This window comes from Hippopotamus amphibius, chromosome 13, assembly GCF_030028045.1.
Source record: "Hippopotamus amphibius kiboko isolate mHipAmp2 chromosome 13, mHipAmp2.hap2, whole genome shotgun sequence".
NCBI classification, from domain to species: Eukaryota; Metazoa; Chordata; class Mammalia; order Artiodactyla; family Hippopotamidae; genus Hippopotamus; species Hippopotamus amphibius.
Genome location: NC_080198.1, coordinates 31,718,070 through 31,738,551, shown reverse-complemented (window position 1 = coordinate 31,738,551; position 20,482 = coordinate 31,718,070). Strand labels below are relative to the sequence as shown.

The following is a 20,482-nucleotide window of genomic DNA, read 5'->3' as shown; positions in this document are numbered from 1 at the left end:
CTAGAAGAGCTGGTCTCCAATCTTGCCTGATCCAATACCATCTGGGATTAGGCAATGATAGGAATTCTGGGTGTTCAGGCCATGTCAGAGGTGCAAGGTAGAATCTCTCCCCCAGATAACATGTTACTTTTGGCTTCCAGAAAGGATCATGCACAGATCCAATGACATGCCCTCTCTCTTATCCCCCTGTCATCCCTTGAAGCTCAGCATTATCTTAGCTTCCCAGAAGAGGAAAAAGCAGCATAGAAGTGGAAAAGGATGCACAGATCTCAATCTCAATGTCCCAAAGGAAGGACAGCGTGTTCCAGCTGAATCTGAGATGATCAAACGTGTCGCAGGCAGGCAAAGCTGACAGCCGGGTCTGCCATCTGACTGAAGACAAGCCTGGGACAAGGGATCTCACATTCAGTTGCTGGATAAAACCTACAGGGACATCCAAACAAGGGCACCAGGTCTGCAGGAAAAGAACATGAATCCCCTCCTCTTTCTGTTCCTGACGGGAACAATGATTTTGAGCAGTCAAGCCTTACAGAAATGCGACTTCCAGAGAGAAACATAAAATACGTTTGCGGAGCTCCCCGGTAACCCCAGCTGTCCCTCCGGGCACAATTTATCTCTTCAAATCACTTGGTCTATGTGCATCTTTGGCAGCACGTGCCTCCACTTAGAACCAGGGAACGCTGCACTTGGGTATTTTAGAACAGTCTGCTCTCTCTCGACTGAGGACAGAATACACTGAAACCTGATTATTCAAAATGGAAAAAGCTACTGGTCACACAGCCACGAGGGATTGATTGAATTGGGAATAAAAAAAATTTAAAGTTTCCTGCTTTGGCTTTCAGCTGACATCTTACCACCCACTAAGCTACAGTTCGTATTAGAAAAATAAGGTATAAAGCATGCTGTTCAGGAAACTGTGAGGTAGGTAATCTATAATGGATTCATACGGCCTTGCTGTTGCCCCCACACACCCCAACTGAGCAGATGAATAGCTTCAAAATGTTATTCCTTGGGAAGGGTTTATGTGTGTGTGTTCGTGGACACATGCAGAACACAAGACTAAACTTTATTTGAGACAGTTTTCATTCTGCAGCACATTTTTAATAACAGGAATTAAAAAATGCCCACTAACAATGGATTTTTCCAAAGGCTCATAACAAACCCTGGCTCTCACTGCTGTATACTTGTAACCTTGAAACATAGTGATTATGTGTTATTTCTAACTCTCAGCAATTAATATGCAACCAGATGTATCATTATCTACAGTCTATTAAAATTCAGAAGCCTATGCATTTGAAAAAGAATGTATTGCACTGACAAAGGAGGCAGATGCCTCAGAGACCCAGCTCTGCTCCCCACATTACATGCAGTTCATTTCAATTACAAAGACACAAGAGGGAAAATGAATAAACAATGGCAGTTGACTTAAAAGAAGTAAATAAAAACCTGTGATTTGGTTGTTTGGTTTTGCCACTGGAGATTCAGTGGTAAGGGGTGCCAATAAAAGTTTCCAGGAAAGACAAAGGCAGTTTTGTGGTAAAAGAAAAATGTTCTTTATTCCTGAAGTAAAGTGCTCCTGTGACAGAAAGGGGCAAATTTCCCATGAGTTTTCCAGCATGGGCCAGCTATAGAGGGAAGGGTTCCTTTGGGAGACTACTGACGGTCTAACCTGACAAAGACGTCCCCAAATTCCCAAGCACCACCAGGGATGGGGGGAAGGCTCATTTACCCAGCCAGGTGCTCCCTCCTTCTTCCCCCGCCACCCCATTCTAGGAGTCAGGCTCTGGGCGGCTCCTGAATTTACCAAGCAGGGCTGTGCAGAGGGGTGGCAAGGGGCCACCTGGCCCTGCAAAGCCTCCAGAATTGCTACTGAATAAACTACATGCTGCCAGGGCCCTTACCTACCTACTCACGGATTCTAGCAATTTTCTAGAAACAGAGAAGTCGGTCCTTCCACACCTGACCCAGATGTAATTCTTCTCTTCCGATTTTGTCAAAAAGGGGAGGAGGGGATTGCAAAAGGGGTAAAGGGGGTCAGCTGTATGGTGATGGGTGGAAATGAAATTTTTGCTGGTGAGTATACAGAAGTCAAATACTGTATACAGAAGTCAAAATATAACGTTGTACACAGGAAACATATAATGTTGTAAACTAAAGTTACTTTGAAACAAAAGGTATCTGAGGATTAAACTAATGAAAACAATAAAAATTTTAAAAAAAATAAGAGAAGGAAGCAGTATGTAGACAATGGGGGACGCCTGGATGGGGAGGATAAGGTACTAAAAGCCACAGAGTCACCTGGTGCCAGGTGCTGGCACACACGTACACTCACTCATCTATTCCACACAGCAGCACCATCACGCCCCATTTTATAGAAGAGGAAGCAGGTGTTTAGAGAAGTGAGGTGACTTGCCCCAAGTCATACCCAGTAGAGTATGGCAGAGCTGAAATTCAAATTCAACTCTATCTGACTTGAAAGCTTTCCCTGCAACCCCACACTGGCTTCCCAGGATACAAAACTTCCTCTTATAGTAACAACACAATTGTAAGAATACCGAGGGCAATTTTGAGCCAGCCTGTGCCTAAGTGTGTTCTATGCATGATTTCTTTGATTTCTATTAAGTTAGTACTATCAATACACCCATTTCACAAAGCAGGCAACTGAAGCTCAGAGGGGTTAAGAACTTTGCCTGGGGTCACAGAGCTGGTAATGAGTTGTGGACCCAGGACTCAGACCAAGGCTGCTACTCTACAAGGTCTGGGTTCTTAACCATAGCACTGCTGTGTTTCCTAAGCCAGGGGGCAGGGGGCAGCCCTGAAGAAATCAAAGACTGTAGAGGCAGAAGAGACTGAGGGAGGGAGTGAAAAAGTAGGAGCTGTTGGTTCCACATTCAAGCCCTGTCATTCTGGAATCAAGCAGCCTCTCTTGGGTGCTCCCCCAGTATCTTAGAGTGGCCAGCCGGGCTCACGGGTGCCATGCTAGTATTAAGGGTAGGCCTGGGGACTGGTTATTAGCATCCAGCACCAGGGGGTTCATTGGACGACCCCCTCCCAGTCCGCCAAACTCCCCCTCTGACGTTGCCACTTACCCACCCACCTTTCCACTGATTGACAATCACTGCCTATACTTCAGGGTTGCGAATGACCTCATCAAACTCAAGGAAAAGTTCCTTGAGGGTCAAAAGCATGCCCTTCTCTTCTTTAAACCCTGGGGGGAAAAAAAAAAAAGCTAGGCAGAGTCTGGTCTCAACAAATATTTACTGACAATCAAAGAGCACTGGGAGTCATTTTTAGTTGTCCAACTCTTCACGAATTCATATCCATCATGCTATGGAGTTTCCCCACATTTCTAACAAAAGACCTATTCATAAATAAAGTGTGTTGCTAATGACTACGGCATGAAGGACTCCCAAAGCAACCTAATCCTCTTCACCTTCCCTGGGTCTGTGTCTGTGGTTGGAATGTGGGTAAGGTTCCTGGATGATGCGTGTCAGGTGGGAGCTGGCCTTGAGGACAATGACAGACTCATCTCCCGTGAGCAGGGTGCCTCTCTACCCAGAGCTCATACCCCACCCCCTGTGGGAGAGTCATTATGTGAACACTAGAAAACCACACTAAATTTTTTCATCCTACCTGGCAGGAATAAATGTGAAGCTTGCCAGTGTGCTTGGAACATCTTGTTTTTTTAAAAAATAATGCCCAGTGCCAAATCAGATCCCTGGGAAACTGGGTGGGTGTTTCCTAAAAGGAAGGGGTGACCTTGCATCAGACCACTGGATAGGGATGTCCATCCACAGCTTCCACTCAACTGATGGACATGCAAAATAGATGCTGATGAGGCTAATGGTCTGTGGAGCAGTTGCTCTGCGGAAGCCCTCTATATGCCCATTTCATCTTCACAATTCCCTTGGAAATTCTCATTTTACAAATGAGGAAACTGAGGCTCAGAGGATGAGTCACTGGTCCAAGGTCTTTTGGCTCACAAGTGGCCAAGTTTGGGATTCAAACTCAGCTCAGTTTGACCCATAAATCCAAGTTTCTAATCACTATATTCTCTGGCTGCCCCAAATTAAAATGCAATCTTGCTCAATCCTTCCCTCAGGGTGAAGGGGCAAAGGAAGAAGAAGGGTTAAATGATTTCAGCTGGAACTTTGGAACTTTTCTTTGAAGTTTTGAAAAGAAAAAAAGATTTTTGTTCTTAGAACAGAAATCTGTTCTTTTTTTAATTGGCTAACAATTAGCCCATAATAATACTCTGTCACATTAAAGCCAGTTTTTATCTGTTTAAAAATCTTAATATCTAAAGTCTGGGTCCTATTTTCAAAACCCAAATTTCTAGTCTGTAAGTGGCTGTGCCCAAACTTGGGAACTTTTGTTGCAGAGTGCTAATCCTAGAAAGGCCCCAGAACATGCCTAATGCACTGTTCCCAAACTCTCGGTATCATCATGACAATTTTTTGCCCTATGTACATATCTTGTGAGCTACTATGTAATGTTTCCTTAAATTACTCATTTTTTACTTAAGTAAACTCATTGCAAAAATAAACTCTATAAGTGCCTTAAACAGAAAATCACTATCACCTTCAATAAATAGAAACTACCTTTAAAAAATGAACTCTGTTGTTAAATTTTTGTTAGAGACTCTTGTCTGCCTGAGGCCTGTGCTTTGTTAAAAAGGGAAATTAGCAGGTGATAGAAAAAGACACACTGGCTCCAAAATGAAACTTTCTCCTTGACATAATGAGAAGGATCAGAAGAGAATTGGAAAGGGAAAGTGATTCAAAATTATTTTGTGTCTTGTCTCCGTGTCACCTTGTCCTATATCATTTGAGCTACCACAAATGGTATGAAACCCATCTTCTGGGAAATAATGATCTAATCCAGTCCACTCATTTAGAAACAAAGACACTGAAGGTTCCAAGAAGCTGAGCCTACTTGCTCCCTGTTCCCAGCTAGTAGTGAAACTCTTGTAAGAACCAGCTTAGAAATAGTTGCTGCTAAAGAAATTCAGATGAACATTTAAGAGTCCTCCAAAGCAAAGATTTCTTGATGTTGAGCCAGAACAGAGCTCGCTCTTTCTAAACTGTTCAAGCCTGGGCATAAAACATTTGGAGACTAACAAGAGAAAACCAGGTGTCTTTTCCTGATGCTGTCTCCTTCAAAGCTCTCGGAAAAGGCTCCATCAAACAGCTGAGGCTGAAGGCAAGGACTCTTCACTGTGCATCTGTGGTTGACACTTAAGCTACCATCAGTTTTTTTCCTCTTCAGTCTATTTCCTTCTTCACAGCAGTTTCAGACCCCTTCTACAAGGCCACACCCAGAAGCACCTAGGCGGTCGCAAACCAGCAAGGAGGATGGCTGATGAGGTGTGAGAAAATGAACCAAGGCTGCCAAAACCTAACAGGATACAGATGGGCCACCCGCACCCCTCCCCCACCTCTGTGAATTTAAAAGTAAGAACACATGTCTTTACCAGTGACCTTTAATTATCGTCTCTGTATTTGCCTGGGGTCGTTCTTGACATGCTTGCGTCACTTGGGGGTTATGAAATGTTAGCATTTCAATATAAGATAACACACTTGAGGAAGGAGCTTGCACTGGCCTTGTGTCAGGGCCAGAAAGCACAGAGGGAAATCTTATCATTTGGTCCCCTTGGCCCTCAGGGGACCATCTCTCTCTACCCACTGGCTGGTTCACTTTTCCCTTCTGCAGCTTCTTCCTCCAGCAAGACTCCAAACTTCCAAATCTGACAATGTATGACAAATGATAAACATTTAACTTTAATTTTTTCAAGGTCCTGACATAGGCTCTCAGTTTTATTTAATTCATTCAGGTTGCCAACTCTAGTGCTATCCACGGAAACAGTACCCTGGGGGAAATGTTCTATTTGTTTTTACCATTTAATTATCACCTCCGGTGCAAATTACATCTGCAGAGCTCAGAAAGACATCATTTTAAGGGATGTCGTCTACATGTATAGAAGTTTGTTCTAACTGTTTTTTGCGGGATTTCTGTTTATTCTAATGGGGATCTCACACCAAATATAAAGTAAGACCTTGCACTTAGATCTGCAGGACTGCAGGCCGAGGGAAGGGTCCATTAATTAGTCCATTAGCTCCCAGATCAGGTCACCGCATGCAGTGTTCAGGCCAGGCAGTTTAATGGGGTTCACTTTGAACATACCCAAAATAGTGCTGGCTTACAAGTGACCTCACTCAGGAACACGACTGGCTTAAGCCAACATTCTGGTGTGCTAAGACGTCAGGGCTAGTCAAAAAGGGACCACTTCAGCTCTGCCTCCTAATCTCTCTGAGTCTGTTTCCTCAGTTGACAGACAAAGAGGACAGTCCTTGCCTTGCACAGGTCCCTAAGCTGGTGCAAGATTCAAAGGAGAGAATGCATATGAAAATAATTGACTTATTTGAACACTGAGCGGCACTGTTGTAGTGATCAGTGACAAAAGAAGGGGGATGCTCTGATTGAAACATCCCTTACCCCACTTCTCTACAACCCATGTGCATACATATATATTTAAATTGGTTACATCATGTATATAATTATGCTCAACTTTCTGCCTCTTTATTTTTTCCAGGAAAACTGTGGCATTTCTGTTTGCTAGTGGGTAATGGCTCAAATGGGGTCATTGACCCCTGGGCCAGAGGGCACGGTACACGGAGCCATTCCCTCATTATATGTCAGAGAGGTTGTTGGCTCTTCTGGCTGTTAAAACTAAGTAGACAAGGATGTTAGACTGGAATCAGACCATCAGACGTCAAGCTTTTAGCTCTGCTATTCCTGGCTGTGTGATCCTGGGAAAATCACTGAATCTCTCTGACTCCTGCCATCCTTATCTTTAAAATGCGGATAATTATACTCAATGAGGCAAAAAATATAAAAGTACTTTGAAACCTATAAAATGCATAAACATAAAATATGAACATTATTACAAATAATGTCATTACGAACAACTTTGGACATATAGCTTTATTCCACCAAGAGCTGGAATACTGGATGTGAAGACTTGAACCGTTTTTGTCCTTTAATATGCACTGACAAGTCCCCTCATTCCACAAAGAAGTATTTTATTTCTCTGTAACATCCCCAGCTTTGGGTTTTATTATGTCTTTAAAATACTTATGATGTCAATTAGGTATGAAATACATCTTAGAATTATTTGCGCTTTTCATTTCTATAATTTCTATTGGAGTCGACTTTTAAAACAATGTTACTTTCATAGTCTTTGTGTGTGAACTGCCTATTGTTGTCTTTTTGCTCATTTGTCAACGGACATCTTGGAGTGTTCTTTTATATCTGTATAAATTATTTAGATTATAAAAATTAGGCTTTAGTTTGTCATCTCTATTTCAAAAATCTTTTTCAATGTATTAGTCAATTCCCTTGTCTAAGGAAGCACATTAAACATAAAGCTTGTTTGTTGATACAGCATCATACAGTGTCTTTAGGTTGATCAATACTCAAGAGGACACTGAGGATGTCCAATGAAAACAAGCAAGGAAGAGAAAGAGATTGGACATTATGTCCCATTTGGAGAAGTTAGAGGAACCAGGACATCTAGCCAGAAGAAGACAAGCACCTGGGGGAAGAGTGTGATATGAGTGTGTGCGTGTGCGAGCACACGTGTGGAGTAGGAGTAGACAGTAGGGAGTTTTCAAATACTTAAGGAGATAACACGTGAGGAAGTGTCATTGTACAATATTCAGCTCAAGAAAGCAGCATTACAATTAAGAAAGGATTTTCTCATGATCCACTGAACAAAGACGGAAAGTGCAGCCTTAGAAGGTTCCTGGAAGCGTTTAAGCCTGGATCGAATGGATCCAGCAGCGGACAAGAACTGGGCTTCATGTTCTCAATAGGCCTTTCCCACTCAGGTTCTCTAATGCAATGACCCTGGGTCATTTCCTGGAGGCTAGTTTTGTTTGTTTGTTTCATAAATCCCCGGAAAAAAGCCTGTTTTGCTACTTCTTTCCTCCTCATCTTAGGAGCCAGAAAAAGGGGGGAGGGGAAGTCTACTGAACTTACTGTTAAGGTTTCTGGTTCAGCTCCAATTAATTGAGTTTCTAATAATCAGCTGCCTTCGTGCAAAAGGACACAATGGCCCAAACACAGACGGTCCAGGCACAAGTGTTTCTAGACTTAAAAAGACCCAGTCCTTTTCCAGCCAAAGGTCTGGAAGCCTTTCTTGATTAATTTGTGCCACAGCCTCTTCTAAGCTAATAATGGGTGTCAAGTCATAAAAAATGGAAGGCATTAGAAACCACCGGCCTTTACTCCTGATAGCCCCTGAGCCAACACAACAAGAATAAATGGCCATGCAATCACAGCAGTTTCCTCATTTTGTTCGAGACCAGTATCTATTACCAGAGCTGACAAATGATGGAAGGTAACTGCATGCACACATCACAAATGAAGGAGTCCTTCCAGATGCACATACACTACCAGCAACAATTATATGTACATGTGATTTTGCAAAATTAGGATATGATCAGTAATTTATTTTCATCTGGTTGTTATGAAAACAGTGGCTCTGGTCCAGGATTTTATAGGCGATCACAGAGTTTCTTGAGAAAATGACACAATCTGCAAATATCCATATGGCGGTCAGGGGCTTCCAGTTACTGGTTTATGTGGAAGGCTGGTGGTTAATGTAGATAAGCAAAATGACTAATTGCAGAACAGTGTCACCTCCACAGCGCTGAGCACGCGGAATTCTGCCAAAGACCAGCTCCTTGGTCTTGAGAAACACAAAACGGAAGTTACCAAAGCCCTCCCAAACAAAGGTTTGCAAACCTCAGTCCTGTGGGTCACAGCCATTCTATGAAGTGGCTGCCAGAAGCACTGACTAATGGTGGGGTCTCCCATCCAGACACTCAGGAAAAAATGGGCCTTTGACCATGAGGCAATTTGTTCTGGCATGCGGGTTCACCCTTCATGTGTTATGTGGTGAGAAGACCAGTGATTTAGTCATTTAGAGGTAACATGATGTGGTTGGGAAAGTACAGACTTCAGGGTCAGACTGGGGTGTGAATACTGGCTCTTCTATCTACTGGCTCAGCCATCCTGGAAAGGCCACTAGCCAGCTCTGAGCTTCAGTTTCTTCTACAAAAAAGGGCAGTTGTACCAACCTCAAAGGATTGTTGCAAGGATGATTAGAGGACTTACAGTAAGGCCCCTGTTGCACTGATATGCATAAAATAGCATTCAGGGAATTAGGACGGTGATCATGTTTCCTAAAATTGTTTTAGGAATGTTTTTAAGATGCAGAGATCTTGATGATGATGATATGTATTAAGCACTTACTATGTGCTAGTCACTATACATGAATCATCTTATTATGGTAGAGCCATCATCATGCCCATTTTTATTGCTGAGGAGACTGGGGCTTAGAGAAAAGCACAGTAGATTGTCCAAGGCCATAACACTAGCAGGTAGCGGAGAGGCCTTGGGACCTGGGCGGTCTATTCCAGAGCTGATGCCCTGAACAGCCTCAAATGTACACATCAACATGTTTTTCTCTAATAAATCTATGCCTAATTCATGTGCATCCTGGAGGACCAAGACCCCCAAGATACTGATCTACCTGAACCAGCCTCAGAACCATGGCTGATGACCACACTCAGATCCTATCAGCAAGAGATAGCCCTTTACCATCCATGTGGCTCCCCATCCAGCAGCATCTGAGATCACATGATTCATGGAGTCTATTTAACCACCTGATGAAATTCCAAGATTCTAACTGCAATAGCTCCTTGGAACTATTTCCACGTAGTTGGTTGTATATATGGTCAGTTCAACACTATATGATACAAATTCCAAGAAATGTGTACATTCCTAGAAACCAGCTGACCCCTTTAGCTCTCCAGCTGGCATGTAAGGACAGCTCCATGTGCACATATTTCAAACACACGTGTGGACTGACTGGGGCATAAATTATGGTGGAGCATAGAATTCACCTTGCCCTTTAGAAGTGAAGCTTGAAAGGTACCTCCTCAGTTAATAAAGTGCTCACGATTATATATTTAAAAGAAAATATCCTAAAGCATTTTACGTCTGTTGTTTTACATTCCCCCACCCCCACCTTTTACTTCAGAGAGGCAAACATCCTTAGATGCCACAAAGTACACTGGTATTAAATGCTAGACTAAATCCATCAGGAAACCTGGCACTGGGTCTTGGCTCAGCTGCTTATTTTCTTAGTGGCTTTCTGCAAGTCACTTCCCCTTTATTCATAAAGTGGGGAGAATAATACATGTTTTATGTTAACCTTACAACATGGTTGGGTTCTCAAGTGAGACACTAGATGTAATACTTAGAAAAAGAATAGAATTCCATCATTTTTAGGTCATTCCAAGTTTGCACATAAGGCTACTGACCGAGTCAAAGTGAAAACATATAGAAAGACAAGCTAGAGACATATACAGGAGAGACAAAGCGATGACTACAAGTACCACTGTCTAAATCTGGCCTAATCTTGACCAACATCTGAGATAGCGAATCTTAAAACCAGAAGTAAGCTGTCCATCAAATTGTCAGATATATTCTTAGAAACAACAAAATCACCACTTCCTATTTTCACTAAATGGACCCCAAACTCTTAAAACCTTCTCACCAGGCTCCGGCCTCCTTAGCCAACATATACACTCATTTGAGTCTTCTTTCTTTAAAAGCAAACCTCACCATGGGAAAAGAGTGACTTTTAACTTGGAATCGGTGTAATTCATTAGCACTAACAGCTTTTCTTTGAGTGACTTGATCAAGTGTTCAGGGCACCTGATATGCCTAGGAGAAGCAGTTCCTCCTGGCATGAGAAGCAAGCACCCAATAAATATAAAAACAGATCCATTGAGCAAAGCTGCATGGATGAATCAGAAGAAATAAGCTTAATGATGCTCACGTGACACTGTTTCTCTCTGAAAGTCTAGTGCCATGGACTGAGATGGACTAAGCTCCTTAGATTTTGCGGTTAATGATTAGAGCTGGAAGGATCTAGCTGGTTATGGCATTAAAACTAAACATCTGCAACACAACTCATATACCCATGTCATAAGAAATACTAGATTAAGGAGCCGTATTGTATTAATATCATAATCCACATAGAATAATTTTAATATTTAAAATAGATAATTTAAAGAAAATAAAAATTTTAAATATCTTTTTTCTATTGCTGAAAATTATCATTGAAATTTAAAAATTTACAAAGCATTTAAATCACAAGTAGAAATTTTGTTATGATGTGCTTTCAAGAGAATGTTGTCACACATCTTTGCTCAAGTGTATGGTATCAAATGCACATCAGTGACACCTGCCCCTTCCCCATGAGCCTTGCCCGGCACACTTGCTGCAAGGACAGGAACAAATGCTAGAAGGCACTTGCCCACGCAGCACTGTGCCCACTCTCCTCCTTACAGCAAATTCCAAAGGAACAGCCATTATATGTTAAAGGGTGCAGGTGCTTTGCTTCAAATACTTCTGAAGGTCAAAAAAAGACTCTGGGTAGGCCAATCCTTTCTAGCATAACCACATTCTCTCTGCAAAGAAAATGATCTTAAAAAATTACTTTCATAGGAATTAACAGTCAATGCCTAGCTTATAAACAACTATGTAATCATGTTTTTCAAAAGGCCAACTAATGTATACTGTTTTCTAAAAACTTACAAATGCTGACGACACCTGCTGGTAGAAAATATATTTTAGTTGATTATGGAGAAGTGAGGCCTACAGGACTGGATGTCTTTTGAGCTGATAATGAAACAGAAAACGAGCCCCCAAATCACTTAGGTTTCTTTTCCCAAGTTTGCCTATCACCATTATCAGGAAGTGATATCCCCGATTAATGAAACTAGGAGACGTACTGGACTGGACCCCTCTGACTCCAGGAGTATAGAGCATACAAGATACTTCTACTCTGATTTAAACACTAGGGGGAAAAATCCTAAATAGTGATACCTGAAAAATATTTACCAACTATTTCGGAAATTGTTCCTCCCCCAACCTTACTCCCACACCAGAACATCCCCATAAAAAGGAAAATAAGTCACATTTTATAATCTGGATCCAGCTACCATGAAGAAAATTAATATCTGACATCTGGTGATACATTTCTCTTATCACATTTGTGGTATAGATATATTTATATTCTAAGAACAAGAATAAGAAAAGATTAAACAGATGGATTTTATACCTAAGTCTTTAGCCAAACTACACAAAAATACAAGACTAAGTGATAGCAGGAAAGGACTACAGTCCAGAGCTATTCTCACTATTCTTTTCTTTGACCAAATTCAACATATTAATTAAACTAGGTTATGCTTTGCTTCCTCCCAAAAGGAGTTTGAAGGGACACTAGCTTCACTGCTCCTACATTCATTAAATTATAAAGTTCCCACTAAAAAATCATATATCCATTCTAAGCCTGAATAACCTGAATTCTATGCAGGAGCTGTCCTGTCAAAACTGAAATAAGAGTCCAAACACCACTAAGGCCATGACACTTTCACAGCTGCTGGGAACAAAAACCCTTTGTGAAAATACACAACTGAACTGAGGTGTGGGATGGGGATGGGGGTGAGAAGTTAGTTTCCACTCAACTTATAGAAAGTTGATTACAACCTGAGACTGTTTGGAGTCTTGTCAGCTTGGAGCAGCTCTTGTTAGAGGCAATGAATCTTTAATGCTGTCCTTCCAAATATATACAGTTCAGTGAACCAAGTGCATACAGCTGAGCAGACCCAAGGGTGGCAGGTGGGTGGACCCCCAAGAGCACTGTGACAAGGCCGGATGCACACCTGCCTCCAGACTTTCCTGGTCGTGGTAGGGGAGAGTGGAGATCTCCCAGATACACACCAGCGGAAATGATGATGTGTGGTCCTGTGGGTTCCACTACAGCTTAGCGATTGCAAAGGTGCAGTCTAATGAAAGCAACTGTTTTCACCAAGACCCTCAAAGAAAGAGAGGGATGCTTTCTCCTCCACCTGAATCCAACCTTTAAGGCCAGTGAGCTCTTTGCCAGAGACGTAACACACAGAAGGAAAAGGAAGACTAAACACAAGCCAGGAGGACTCCCTCACATCACCCTCAAGGCAAGGAAAGTTACCAGAAACAGAAATGTTTCCAATGTTCCAAGACAGCTTCCCACTGCCCCGAGGAGTTTAATTCATTTTCAGAATTCTTGTGAGAGACACTCAGATTACTTATTTAGCTCCCAGACCCCCAAGTGAATGACGTCCACCAGCCACAGGTAATGAGCAGAGGTGCTGTGTCCTGTCTTTGCTGCCAAACAGCTGCAAGTCCAAGCCTGACAGGTGAGATGTCCCAAGGGGTCCTCAGGAATGTCCCCCTGCCTCCCCCAACCCCTGCAAGAGGAAACCTGTGCTTAAAGGGTAGCTTTTCCCTGACGACTGAGCCCATTGATGCAGTAGGAGAAAGTCCCTCTGAGGAGTGGATCGACAGTCTGAGAGCCTTGCAGGACGCAAGAGAAAGGCAGGAGCAAAGAGGCTGCTGCCCTCCGGCCCAGAGGAAGAGAGATGGGGACAGAGAAGGTGGCGCTCTCTTGATCCATAGCCAGGGGATAGAAGGGAGGCAGAGAGACAGAGTTAGAGATGGAGACAGAGAGAGTGTGTGAGAGATGGAGAGAAAAGAGGAACGCACAGAGTGAGAGATGGAAACAGAGGGACGGTGACACAGGGAAGGAGCGGAGAGAGTAAGAGATGGAGACAGAGAAAGACGACCCGGAGGGGTCCAGGTGGGGGCCCTACCTCGGCGTCCTTGGCTGGACTGCTGGCCGGGGGTACCTCCAAACTGCAGTTCGCTCTCTTGACCGTGAGGTAGAAAGGGTAATCCTTGGCTACCATGGCGGCTGCCGGGCCTGCCCGTTGGGATGTCACCGCTGACCCGATGCGACCACAAAACTCCCAGGCGAAAGGGGGTCCCAGCTCCACGGTGCCGGGAGGCGGCGGCTACACGGAGACTGACAACCGGCTTTTAGCCTACCTCGACCAGACTCCCGAGCGCCGGCCACAGGGGGCGGAGCCTAGGCCGAGCCCGCCCGCCTCGGCCGGGGGGGTGGGCGGCAACCCACAAGGCCCCGCCCCCGACGCGCCCCGCAGGAGCTGCCCCGCAGGAGCTGCCCCGCAGGAGCTGCCCCGCAGGAGCTGCCCCGCAGGAGCTGCCCCGCAGGAGCTGCCCCGCAGGAGCTGCCCCGCAGGAGCTGCCCCGCAGGAGCTGCCCCGCAGGAGCTGCCCCGCAGGAGCTGCCCCGCAGGAGCTGCGCGAGGGTATCCGGCGGCGGGACCCTTCCTCCCGCCGGGCCTCGGCTCGGGGCCGCCCCGCCCAGTGGCAGCTCCACTCGGGCCCCCCGGCACACTCGGGGTGGAAGAGGCGGCGGGTAGAACGGAGGCTGGGGAGAAGCCGGGGGAAGGCGAGCGGCCTTGGGGGAAAGTAAGCGTTTTAAAAGCCCACATGAAGAAGCGGTATTGTCTTGCCGTATTCCAAGCCAGTTTCTCCGCATACATTCATTTTTTTTTTAAAGAATGTCATTGGAGTATAATCTACAAACAGTAAAATGCGCCCCTTTTAATCGTACAGTTAATTGAGTGTTAACAAATGTAAACACTCGTGTAACCACCTCCACAATGGGGACACAAAACATTTCCACCACTTCTAGAAAGTTCCCTAGAGCCCTGTCCTTTGCGCCCATTTTTAAGTATGAAGAGGCTGCCTGCCACTCAGAAGAGGAATCTGACAGGGTGTGTCAAGATAAAGCTGTGCAGGGATGAGCCGGCACTACCATGCCTTACTGGAGAAATAACACTGTAAATGCTCAATAGGCAATTATACGATCATTCCCTGCAGCCCTGTCTGGGACAGTAAAAAACAAACGCAAAGTGGAAACAACTGTAATATCCACCAATAGGGAGTGCTTAAGTAAACTCTTACTATGGGACACCACTCAGCTGCAGTCAAAATGAAGATGGGTCTGTGGGTGTGGCATGAAAAGAACTCCAATGTATTAGGTTCAGTTAAAAAATAATTGCAGATTAAGCACAATATAATACCATTTGTGTTAAAAAGCACACCTACAAATGAATACCATATATTTTCTATAGAGAAATGTAGGTAAACACCATTGAAAACCATCTGGAAGGATCTACAGCAACTTATTACGGGGCTGAAAGGAGGCAGTTTCAGGGGAATTAAAGGTAGTGGACAAAAGAGACCTCACATTTATAGCTAATATGTTCTTAAATTTTTTACATGAAAAATATATCCATGTGTTACTTGGGAAATTAGAAATTAATTTTTAAAATATTAAAATGAGCATTTTCTCAAAAGTTATTTTGTAGATGGCACTGTTGAATTTTTCCCCCTCCTATCAAAGTCATGGCCACAGCAGGTGGGGGTCTAGGGAAATGATGTATTTTCTTTTGACTTCTTAGGTGTGCAGGAGGTAATGGGAATGGAAATATCTAGTCCCTGTTTCAGTGTTCTCTGCTCCAGCTGAGACCAGAATCCAGCAGTTCCACTTTCCAGGCAGGAAACCTCATGATATACGGCCCTTTCAACCCAGGTACCAAACCCACACGCTGGCACTAAATTCGCCTGCTTTCCTGCCCAGCTGGTGTAGACAAACTGCCTTCAGAAGCAGAGAGAATCTGGTCCAGTTCTGCCAGCCTCACCCTTGCCACCCATGTAAAGGAAGCTCCTGAATAAGTGAGTTCCAACTGACATTGAAGAGAGCACTTGAATTTTTTCCCTCAAATATACACCCTAAAGCAGTGGGAAGGAAGTGGTTGAAAAAGAGGTTTGGGGTGGGAAGGAGTGCCTCAGGACCACTGATTTTTTTTTCCCTGAACACAACTTTGTCCTCTTAGCCCAAACTGTGCTGATGGAGAGCTTACACAGATGCTCACTGTGAGTCTGGCCGTGCTTAGGTTTGGGAGTGAGGGAAACCCCATCTCCAAGGGCAATCAATCAAAGCAGCTCCTGATTAATTCTGCCATCAAAAGCCTCACTCAGGGCTCCTCTGTCTGCCAAGCATTTGAGCTGAAGCACCTGGAGCTTGCTCCTCATTCCCTTCTTCTCCCTGCTCCTCTGGCCCCTGGAGGCCCACCACCTCAATTAGGCAGTTCTGCCCAGTAATAGTCCCTTCATGGATGGGCTCTGATCCCTGTGGAGCTTGCTTGGCCTTGACCTCCAGTTAAGAAGTGTACAACCAGTACTTGGTGAAGAAGAGAGTGGCGCTGGTAAACTATGCCAGCCCTGGGACTAGGCTACTCACTTCAAGATTCTCAGGAGCAAGCAGGAAGTCTGGTATAACCTAAGTCCAGTGTAGTAATAAAAAACCCTATAAAAGAGAGGGGACTTTAACCTCAAGTTTGAATACCAATATCATAGAGCAAAGAATAGTCATATTGGTTGATGAAAAGGCTGCCATATCCACTTACTCTTTTTTTTTTAATCTTTTGTTTATTTTTGTTTTTGGGTTGCATTTTGGGTCTTCATTGCTGCGTGTGGGCTTTCTCTAGTTGTGGTAAGTGGGGGCTACTCTTCATTACAGAGCATGGGGCTCTAGGTGCACGGGCTTCAGTAGTTGCAGCACACAGGCTCAGTAATTGTGGCTCTCTAGAGTGGAGGCTCAGTAGTTGTGGCACAAGAGCTTAGTTGCTCCACGGCATGTGGGATCTTCCCGGACTAGCGATCAAACCCATGTCCCCTGCATTGGCAGGCAGATTCTTAACCACTGTGCCACCAGGGAAGTCCCTCCACTTGCTCTTGAAACATTTTTTTTTTGCCCCTCTTCAAAAGATGGAACCCTAAAAAAATCAATTGATATACATGGCACAATATGTGTGCAGCAAACTTATGCCTTTTTCAGTATGTATGCTAGTCAGAGAGAGTGGGAGAAGGAGAGAGAGAGATTGCTAATGGCTAGTAACAATTTAAATAGCGTTGGGGGGTGGGGGGAAGCATAAGCCCCAAATGAGTGTGAAAGGGACGATGGGAATCTGGAGTTCCTTTGGGTGGTCTGATGCTTCCAAGCCTCTCATAGCTTGAATGTCTCACCACCATGAATAAGATTCTGATATTTAAAGACATATATTTTTGATAAAACAAGGCCTGTAAACTGAAACTGGCAATTTGGGGTATACACAAGCCATGTATGTGGTCCTTGAGACACTTAAAGGATTTTCAAGGGTATTTTTGATTCTATGCAATTTCCACTTTCAGAACCTCCCTTGTGTGTGATGCGCTGCTCCAACTTTAGAAGATTTGGGCAATCTGCGTAGGATTCCAATCAGGAGTGTCTATGGTCAAAGACTTGGTCAGAAAGCAGGCTGCTCTACAGGAGGGCACCCAAGCACACCTCTGAAGCCGGTGTCACAGTGAAGCGAAGTCAGTGCAGTTCTGCAGTGCTGCCTAGCTGAGCGGCCCCAGGAGCCCAGCATTCCCCAACCTGCCTGTGTGTGTGTTTATGGGCTTAAGAACAACACTGCCTTAACAGTCAGCTTCACTCAAAGCAACGGCACAAAGTGCCTTTCAGAACTCGCCTTCGGCACAACCCGTTATAATCCTATAAAATGCTTCACAGCCCGGCAGTGTTCCTCGCTAGCCAGAAGCCCGGAGACTGGAATAAAGAAGCCCGTTCTGCATTTCCAGGAATGGTGCCAAGAACAGAGCCTGTGTTCTCGCCTGGGCTGAGCAGGGCTCATTTGTGCTGCTGATGGAGTGGTGGGCTTCCACCCACAAGCCCAGCACTGGTTGTTAGCTCCTTCTAGACAGACCCAGGCATGAATGGGAGACCATCAATCAACGCCTCAAATCCCACTGCCGTGACTGTGAGCAGAACAGGCCCAGTATGAGGCTAAAACTTCAGAAGTCAAATCAGCCAAGAGGAAATGCTTTGTCCTGACAGCATTATACTTAATATCTCCACCCATTCCTGAATCTCTATGCTAGAAAGGTGTGTGATACACACCTGCTCTACAAATATAGTTGAGTTTAAAACATGGCCTTTCACCTGTAACCTCTGCTGTGAGGTGTGCATTTGCAGAAGCTGTGCAAGTGACAGTAGCTGATGCCCCAAAGCCTAGCCTCCAAACACAATGTACCTCTATCTGCTTCCCTGGCATCTGGAGCCATCTCGTCTACCCCTGCTAATCTGACACGGTCATGTAGGTATAAGTTGGACACGTGTGTACCAACCCCCCTCCTCCCCCCTTCTATTTAGGTGACATTCCCAGCTAATGACCAAGCTCACTTTTCTCTCTGCAACTTCAGTCTTGATGGGAGAGGTGAGTTAAAAGCCTGAAGTTCTGGCAGTGAATTCTGAGAGATCAGGACTGTGGTTTACTGCCAGACAGGTAAAAATGGCACAAATAAAGCACTGATAATATCTAAAATCATCTAAAACTCTCCCTCTGCCTGGGGATATGTCCACTGGCTCCAGGCTACATTTATGAAAATATATACCTGGATATTCTAAAGCCGGAAGACTTCATTCTTGCCTTCTCTTATAGGTCTCATTTTCTGAAACAAGTCTGAAAAACCAGTTAAGTGATAGCATCTTTCTCCCAGTATTGAGCTAATCCTGTGACTTCTTAGCTGTAATCCCAAAACAATCAAGATTTTATGTTTCAAAACAAAGATTGATACGTGTCATGCCCTGACATACTAGACAGGTACAATCATTACAGCAGTGATTCCCAGCTGGGGGCAATTTTGTCCCCGAGATGACATTTGGCAATGCTGTTTTGATTTTCACTGGGGAAGGGTGCTAGTAGCATCTAATGGGTAGAGGCCCAGGATGCTGGTAAACATCTTATGATGCACAAGACAGCCCCCCACACCAAAGAATTAATAGGTCCAAAATGCTCATAACGCCACTGTCGAGAAACCCTGCATTAAACAGTAGAGCTGAAATATGGCGTCAGAGCCAGTTTTGACCTCAAGGATATTTTGGCTCTAGACCTTGATCATTGGTTGATGTCAAAGGTCAGTTTAGGCCTAGTGGAGCAACGAGAAAAAGGCGTGCGTGCCAAGAAGCCTCAAACATTGACATGCCTAGAATCTCTCCTTCAGGCCCATGCCGGACCCTTAACTTAATAACAGATTTCATAAAGCATGAAAGGACAAGGGAATAAAGAAGAACATGGGAGTAAAGGGAGTGGGGGACTGACAATAATCTTAAATTGTTTCAGATATGAAAATGTACTTCAAAAGACCCGTGAAAATGAAAGTTTCAATGACAGATACTTCTTGAAGGAGAACTTGGGGAAGGGGGGAAGAAATGTTTCAAAGCTTGGTTTTTCCCAAGACAGACTTTACCACCATATTTAATTGTTTTGGGGGGTAGAAATGCAAACTCAGTGATGAAATAAAAACCCCCAAAAGTACAGTTTACTGTGTTTTTGATACATAGCACAGCCTGTGCAGTCAGAAACCTGTCCTCACTCAAGATTTTGCAATAAGAATCCTGACTTTCTCCAATTTGAGCTGATTACTATCGGCAGGCTTGCTTTGCTTACAGAATTTAAGCCAACCTTTAGAACACTTTCTGTATACTTTGAACTTTATGGACAGAGTCTGCATTTGTTTGAGAATACTTCATATTTTTAGACCAAAAATTTAATAAATTTGTTATACTCCAAAACTATTTATTCCCTTCAGACTGCAGTTAGTGTATACATCACATAGGTTTTTTTTTTTTTTTTTTATACTAACCACTGCATGGAGAAATTGGAATCTAAAATGTGTAAACTCTAGCTTTGGATAGTGGACAAAGTGTTATCTCTTCCGTCAACTACAAACTCAGCAATCAAAGCCATATTTCATCAAACCTAAGATGCCAAAGACTATAATATGTGCTATTATTTTATGTACAACCAAGAAAGAAAAAAATGTTGCCAATGAAATTATAACACTTGGTCAATTGTAAGATACATCCCATTTCTAGATAAATTACAACGTGGGGGAAATGTGCATAAAAACGAAATGTAGACCGCTATTCATATCTTCTGGCCAGAATCTGAAAACCTACACATTTATAGAAACATGAGTTGTGGGAATTTAGGGTCAGTAATTCCAGAGACCACCTGCAGTGAAATCAGCTGAGAAGCTTATCAGATTCATATCACTGGACCCCACTTCGGGTCCACTGGATTGGAATCTTTAGCAGTGGACTCCAGAAATTTGAGTTTTTGATAAACACCCTCAAAGAACATTGCTTGAGTAGTAAAGTGTGAGAATTATCAGCAAGCCCAATAATGAACCTGTGCCCCCGCCTTTCCAGAGACAGTCGAACCACAGACCCTTAGGCCTGAGGCACCCAGGGGTAATTAGCCCATTGGTCGTAGCATCGCAATCCAGAACAGGCACGGAGAGCTGCCTATGTGCTCAGGCAGCACTGAGGAACTACTATGTGCTGGATGGGCTGCTAAAAGCATATGGCATACAGGGAAAAATATGCA

General features: G+C 44.0%; 1 protein-coding gene across 20 annotated transcripts in view; it reads right to left on the bottom strand.

The window, feature by feature from the left end:
• Nucleotides 1-20,482, bottom strand: part of ARHGEF3 (Rho guanine nucleotide exchange factor 3) — a 295,435-nt gene that overhangs the window by 49,334 nt on the left and 225,619 nt on the right. The window contains exon 1 of one of the 20 annotated variants that reach the window (XM_057704798.1): nt 13,773-14,090. The exons of the other annotated variants lie outside the window; for them this stretch is intronic. Coding sequence (XP_057560781.1) covers nt 13,773-13,868 — 96 coding nt within the window. The 5' untranslated portion in view covers nt 13,869-14,090. Of the gene's footprint in view, nt 1-13,772; nt 14,091-20,482 lie in introns of those variants that run through there. 20 annotated transcript variants of the gene reach the window in all.